The sequence below is a fragment of the Chiloscyllium plagiosum genome, chromosome 45, assembly GCF_004010195.1.
Source record: "Chiloscyllium plagiosum isolate BGI_BamShark_2017 chromosome 45, ASM401019v2, whole genome shotgun sequence".
NCBI lineage: Eukaryota > Metazoa > Chordata > Chondrichthyes > Orectolobiformes > Hemiscylliidae > Chiloscyllium > Chiloscyllium plagiosum.
In genome coordinates this window covers 3,424,586-3,431,593 of record NC_057754.1, presented here as the reverse complement: position 1 = coordinate 3,431,593, position 7,008 = coordinate 3,424,586, and the positions used below count along the sequence as shown (strand labels likewise).

The window sequence follows — 7,008 nt, the reverse complement described above, 5'->3', positions numbered from 1 at the left end:
GAGAGTGAGAGTGAGAGAGAGAGTGAGAGAGAGAGAGTGAGAGTGATGTAAAAACACATTCCTCTGGAGGCAGAAAGTCACAGGTTCCAGGCAGCAGGTCCCACAGAGCGGGGCACGCACCCACAGCCCCTCCCAACCACAGATCTTAGTTGCATCTGCTGAGAGATGTACTGGGACAATTAATATTTCAGTTAAAGACCATGGGGTGGAGTCAGAGCAATGTCCAACCCTCCTGTCCTTATCAGAGACACGTCGATGCCTCTGATCCTTCCAGCATTCATCAGTAGCGACACTTGTACATATCCACAGAAAGGACAGATGCTCTGACACTAGTGTCTTATCCCAGGTCAGCATCACCTGGAGTCAGGCCCTGTGTCATAAAACATGCTCCTGACTCCAAACAGGGTGGTGGGTGAGCAGGAGGCCAGAGGAAACGTTACAATGCAGTGTCCCCATCGACTTCAGGACATCTCTCCCCAAGACCACGAAAGCTGCAGAAGCGGCATTTTCAGGGAGGGATTCGGAGCATCTCTTATCAGGATGTCTAAAGCAGCGAAAGAAGTGCCTACCTGTATCATCTCACCCCTCTGTGGTGGCTTCCAGTATGGCACTGTCCAGTCACCTCAAGATCAATGTGAGGCCAGTGTGCAGAAATGTTATCCTCTGGCTCATTAAAAACAACTCTCTACTCTTTGAAATTAAAGCTCCCAGGACAGGGTTAGATACAGAGTTTATCTCCCTCTACACTGTCCATCATCAAACACTCCCCAGGACAGGGGCAACACGGGGTTAGATACAGGGTAAAGCTCCCTCTACACTGTCCCCCCATCAAACACTCCCCAGGACAGGGACAGCACGGGGTTAAATACAGAGTAAATCTCCCTCTACACTGTCCCCCATCAAACACTCCCAGGACAGGGACAGCACGGGGTTAGATACAGAGTAAAGCTCCCTCTACACTGTCCCCCATCAAACACTCCACAGGACAGGGGCAGCACGGGGTTCGATACAGAGTAAATATCCCTCTACACTGTCCCCATCAAACACTCCCAGGGACAGCACGGGGTTAGATACAGAGTAAAGCTCTCTCTACACTGTCCCCCACCAAACACAGCCAGGATAGGGACAGCACGGGGTTAGATACGGAGTAAAGCTCCCTCTATTGTTTTAAACCGAATGTAAAGCTCCATTTTACTTATTGTGCTGAAAATCAGAGAGGCAGACAGTGGGAGTGTGTGTTTGCTCATACCCCAGTGAGAATCAGTGCATGTGAGAGTGTGAGTGAGTGAAAGAGAGAGAGAGAGAGAGAGAGAAAGAAAGAGAGAGGGAGGGAGTAGGTTGCTTGTATCAGTCAGGCAGTGCTTTCATCGACTGCTTCAGTTGAACAGTGACAGTGCAGTCTGCCTGTGAGGCACACACAGAAATGGGAAGTTAGGGCAGTGGGGAATTGGCAGCTGAGGGGGCAGTGAGGAAGACAGAGACAGAGAGAACAACCTAGCAACATGCCTCACTTTCCCAAGCCCCACCATGCCTTGCTCTGGGTATCTGATCCCAGGTTCAGGAGAATAGTACACCATATCACCCATTCTGATTCCAAACCACAATAACATCGACTGAACCCGAACACACTGCAACACAGTGCCACTTCACAGGCAGAGCCTAACAGATACACAGGAGTGACTTCCAGATTGCAATCTCATTAAGAGGTTTGGCGGGGGTGTATTACACACAGAATAACAGATATCTGGGGGGATTCACAGACTGGAATCTAATTGACGGGTTTGGGGTGGGTTATAAATGGACTATCAGGTACCTGAGAGTGAGTTACAAACTGGACTCGAATCGAGTGGTTCGGAATGGGATTATATACAGAATAATCGATCCCGGGAGTGAATTAAAGACTGGAATCTAATCGAGTAGTTCGGAATGGGGTTATATACAGAATAATGGACCCTTGGGAGCGAGTTACAGATTGAATCTAATCAAGGGGTTTAGTGGGGTTCTATACAGAATAACAGATACCTGGGAGTGAATTACAGACTGGAATCTAATCGAGGGGCTCGGGGTGGTTTATATACAGAATAATAGATACCTGAGAGTGAGTTACAAACTGGAATCTAATCGAGTGGTTCGGAATGGGATTATATACAGAATAATGGACCCTTGGGAGCGAGTTACAGATGGAATATAATCAAGGAGTTTGGTGGGGTTCTATACAGAATAACAGATACCCGGGAGTGAGTTACAGACTGGAATCTAATCAAGGGGTTTGGTGGGGTTCTATACAGAATAACAGATACCCGGGAGTGAGTTACAGACTGGAATCTAATCAAGGGGTTCGGGGTGGGTTATATACAGAATAACAGATCCCCGGGAGTGAGTTACAGACTGTAACCTAATTGAGGGGTTTGGAGTCGGTTACAATGGACTATCAGCTACCTGGGAGTGAGTTACATCGGCTAATACTGGTGACTGGAAGGCAGAGTCACCCACAGTGGGCACCGAACTGTCAGCTGCAGTCCACCCAAACTCTCCCTCTCACATCTATTCACAGGTCCAAGGGTCAGAGATGCCCCCCTCCCAGAGACCTGACCACATCATCAAGGCTGGCACTGCTGGTGGCGACAGAGGGGCAACGCCACCTTCCACTTGAACTGTCTGACCAGCCAGGCACTTCTCAAAGAAGGGGCAAGGGGTGACCGGTAACCAGACCCCAACCAAACCTCATCGAGCTCTGCTTGTTTCTGGGAGCTTGCTGTGCGCAAACAGGAAAGGAGGCTTCCCTCGGCCCTTTTGGGGGGGGGGGTCTGGAGAAGAGGAGAAAGGCGCTAAGCAAATGCACAATTTTCACAGCCTGGCCAGGAGGTGAGGCCGGGGGTGGGGGTGGGGGGATTGCTGCTGATATTAATCTGGGACAGGCAGGGCACTGACCCGGGAACTCAGTCGGTTAATGCCCAGGAAAGTCTCTCTCTGCTGCTGCTGCTCTACACACAAGCCTGCTTTGAAACGCACCTCACCCTGCAGCTCTGAGCGCTCCGTTTGGCATTAATCAATCAATTTACAAACACCCCCACCTTCCCTCCACTCTGCAGTCCCCACGATCGAAGAGGGAGCCTTGCCTACTCAGCCTTGGACCACAATGGGATTCTTGAGCATTTTTCACTCAGCTAAATCCATTCTATTAAAAATCTGACTGTGAGAAACATGCAGAGACAGAAAGAGGGTTAAAACTCCCTCTCCCCCTCCATTCCTACTCACTGCAGTCTCAAAGGACAGGGGACAGAGGGGTTCTGCTGTCAGTCTCCACACACTCCCCACGCCCCATCTTCAATTCATCCTCCTCTTTCAAAAGGGAATCACTCCTCCAAGCGTCTCAGAAACAGCTGCCCCCTCAGCTGAAACCAACTCCTCTGAAGATGTCAGCACAGACACCAGAACCGATAGGTCCCGTAGACAGAGAGAGAGAGAGAGAGAGAGAAAGAGAGAGAGAGAGACACAGAAACAGAGAGCGACAGATACAGAGACACTCAAGATCCCAGAACTAGACTCAGGACTTAACAGTGCAGCATTTACAGGGTGAGATTGTGTTACAGGGATACAGCCTCATTTGCGCACATAAAGTCTGGTGCGTGCACACAGTCACATACACAATCACAAATACCCAGGGTCACACAGAGCAACAGTCACAGTCACAGGCAGACACAATGACAGGCACAGACAGACACACACACAGGAATAGACACAATGACAGGCACAGACAGACACAGTTATAGACAGTCACAGACACACACAGGGTCACACAGTGACAGTTATAGACACACAGACTCACACAGTGACAGTTATAGACACACACAGTGACAGTTATAGACACACACAGACTCACACAGTGACAGTCAGAGATACAGTTATACAGATGCAATGACACAGTCACAGAGACACAGGGTCACACATACAGACACTGTCCCAGTCACAGACAGGTCATTCACACTGTACCACTCACTAACACCAATCTATCTGCTTTGTTGTGGCCCACATCTTACTTCAGTACTGGGGAGGGGAAAGGTTCCTATCTGCAGGCAGGCGAACCCAGTAGGGGCAGCTCAGAGAGCACCAGCTGATATCCTCCTAACTGTCAGCAGCACAGGATGAAGGGGGGAGAGAGAGAGAGAGAGGAGGCTGCATTGAAGTGATCTTGTGAGAGAGGCTAGTCTCTGAGCTGATACAAAGTTGGGAAAACTTCTGCGGCTTTCTGTTGGAAGAGGGAAATAGGCTGAAAGGACCCTTCCCATCACCGTCCAAACCTTTTGAAATTCCCACCAAAGCCCCCTCAGAGCATCCAGTCTCATTTGTCAATACTTACCTTGGCAGAGGACCAGCGAAGGGACAGTGCGAGTAGCCAGTGCAGGATTGTCAGGGTTGAAGTTACATCCATCTTCACAAAGATCATTCGGATCCCGGGGGGGGGGGGAGCTGGGGAAGAGGCTGGGTGCTTTGCAAAGTGCTCCTTCAGCCGAGGCTCTGGGTTACAGAGTCCATGTCCCCTTCTCCCAGTGGCAGTCACAGAGGGAGAAACAGAGAATTGACTGCTCTCTCTCTCTCTCTCCTTGTTCACTTCCTTGCTTTCCCCAAAAACATGGTCGAGGGAGATTCCGGGAAAAATCCCAAAGGCATTCCCCAGCGGAGGTGCAGGATAACCAGTCAAACGCCCACTGCACTCACACAACTCTGACAGCTCCTATACTTCCACTGGATACAGTCACTCTCAGTGGCCTGCTCAGAAACAGCCTCTCCCTCATTCTCGCCCACCTCCCTTTCTCTCTCTCTCTCTCTGTGCACTGTCACCGCCTTCACATGATTCCGACTCAGCTTAACTCCTTCCTGCCCGTTGCTGTCTGGCATTACATCCACAGACTCGGGACTCAATCTGCCTCCCTTAGCCCAATAGCCAGGGACTGAACTGCATTCAGGCACAGTTTTGTGCAGAACCTGTCTGCTTTCACTGGAGAAAGAGAGAGAGAGAGAGAAAACTTCCTTCCTTTCTGAAATTGTAGGTCATTGGTACACAGCTAGTCAGCTTTTGATTAAGGGATAATTATTGGTCCCTGGACTTTGCTGAGATCTCCCATCCAATCTTGCTCTGCAATTTGCAGAGAGGGTGTACTCAGTTCTGAGGAAGGGGATCACCAGACCCGAAACATTAACCCTGATTTCTCTCCATAGATGCTGCCAGACCTGCGGAGCTTTTCCAGCCACTTCTGTTTTTGTGTCTGAGAGGGTACACTGGCCTGGTTTGGTCGGTCATTCACAAAAAAAACGTGGAACTGTACAGCACGGAAACAGACCCTTCGTCCATGCTGGTCAGATATCCTACATTAATCTAGTTCCATTTGCCAGCATTTGGTCCATATGCCTCTAAACCCTTCCTATTCATATACCCATCCAGATGCCTTCTGAATTGTACCAGCCTCCACCACTTCCTCTGGCAGCTCATTCCATACACATACCACCCTCTGTGTGAAAAAGTTGCCCAAGTCCCTTTTAAATCTTTCCCCTCTCACCCTAAACCTATGCCCTCTAGAGTCATAGCACGGAGACAGACCCTTCCACCCAAACTTGTCCATGCTGACCAAAACGTCCATCCATGCTAACCCCCATTTCCCTGCTATAGCCCCTTATCCTTCTAAACCTTTCCTATCCATGTATTTGTCCAAATGCCTTTTAAATGTTGTTAATGTACCCGCCTTAACCACTTCCACTGGCAGCTCATTCCATATGCGTCCCCCCCCTCTGTGTAAAAAAAGTTGCCCCTCAGGTTCCCTTTTATTCTTTCCCCTCTCACCTTAAACTGATGCCCTTCAGTCCTTGATTCCCCAATCCTGGAAAAAAGAATGTGTATTCACCCTGTCCCTGCCTCTCATGATCTTATACACTTCTATAAGATTCCCTCTCAGTCTCCCACGCTCTAGAGAAAAATATCCTAGCTTGTCCAACCTCTCCCTATAACTCAGGCCCTTGAATCCTGGCAACATCCTTGTAAATTTCTTCTACACTTTTTCCAGTTTAATAACAATCTGCTATAGTTTTGGACTCCCACACCCCGGAGAACAAAACTTGCCCATTCACCCCACCCAAGCCCCTCATGATTTTATAAACCCCTACAAGGTCACCCCTCAGCCTCCAGGGAAAACAGCCCCAGCCTATTCAGCCTCTCCCTGTAGCTCAAATCCTCCAACCCTGGCAACATCCTTGCAGATCTTTCCTGAACCCTTTCAAGTTTCACAACATCTGTCCTATAGCAGGGACACCAGAACTGAATGCAGTGGCTTCACCGATGTTCTGTACAGCCGTGATATGACCTCCCAACTCCTACATTCAAGGCACTGCCCTGTCTACCTGTGACTCCATCTTCAAGACGACTTCACAGATTAGCTGGAGAGTGCAATCACAATTCCAGGCTTCAGGAAGAGAGTACAAGAGTGAGGAGCTGGTGCTGAACCAGTCCGGGACACTGGTTAGACCTCAGCTGAAGTATCGTGTACATTGGAAAGAATGATTCCAGGATTGAGAAACTTCAGAGATCGGGATAGATTGAAGAACCTGGGATGGTTCTCTTCAGACAGAAGGAACCTGAGGAGTTTCAAGTGAAGTTTTCAAAAACTGAGCGAGGCTGGGGCAGAGTAGATAGGGTTGAAACTTTATTGCTGGAACAGCACAGCAGGTCAGGCAGCATCCAGGGAACAGGAGATTCGACGTTTCGGGCACAGGCCCTTCCTCAGGAAGGGCCTGTGCCCGAAACGTCGAATCTCCTGTTCCCTGGATGCTGCCTGACCTGCTGTGCTGTTCCAGCAATAAAGTTTCAACTTTGATCTCCAGCATCTGCAGACCTCACTTTCTCCCCAGAGTAGATAGGGAACAACTGTTCCCACTTGGAAACAAAATGGGTACAAAAGGGCACAGATCTAAAGTGGTTTGTGAAAGAAGCAAACATGTGTTGAGTGGGGTAAAAGA

The 7,008-nt window shown here is 49.3% G+C and overlaps 1 protein-coding gene across 1 annotated transcript in view; it reads right to left on the bottom strand.

The window, feature by feature from the left end:
• The window catches only part of LOC122543984 (snake venom vascular endothelial growth factor toxin ICPP-like), a 39,859-nt gene extending 34,835 nt beyond the window's left edge, over nucleotides 1-5,024 (bottom strand). The window contains exon 1 of the mRNA XM_043682993.1: nucleotides 4,361-5,024. Coding sequence (XP_043538928.1) covers nucleotides 4,361-4,447 — 87 coding nt within the window. The 5' untranslated portion in view covers nucleotides 4,448-5,024. The remainder of the gene's footprint in view (nucleotides 1-4,360) is intronic.
• Between the last annotated feature and the right edge of the window lie 1,984 nt (nucleotides 5,025-7,008).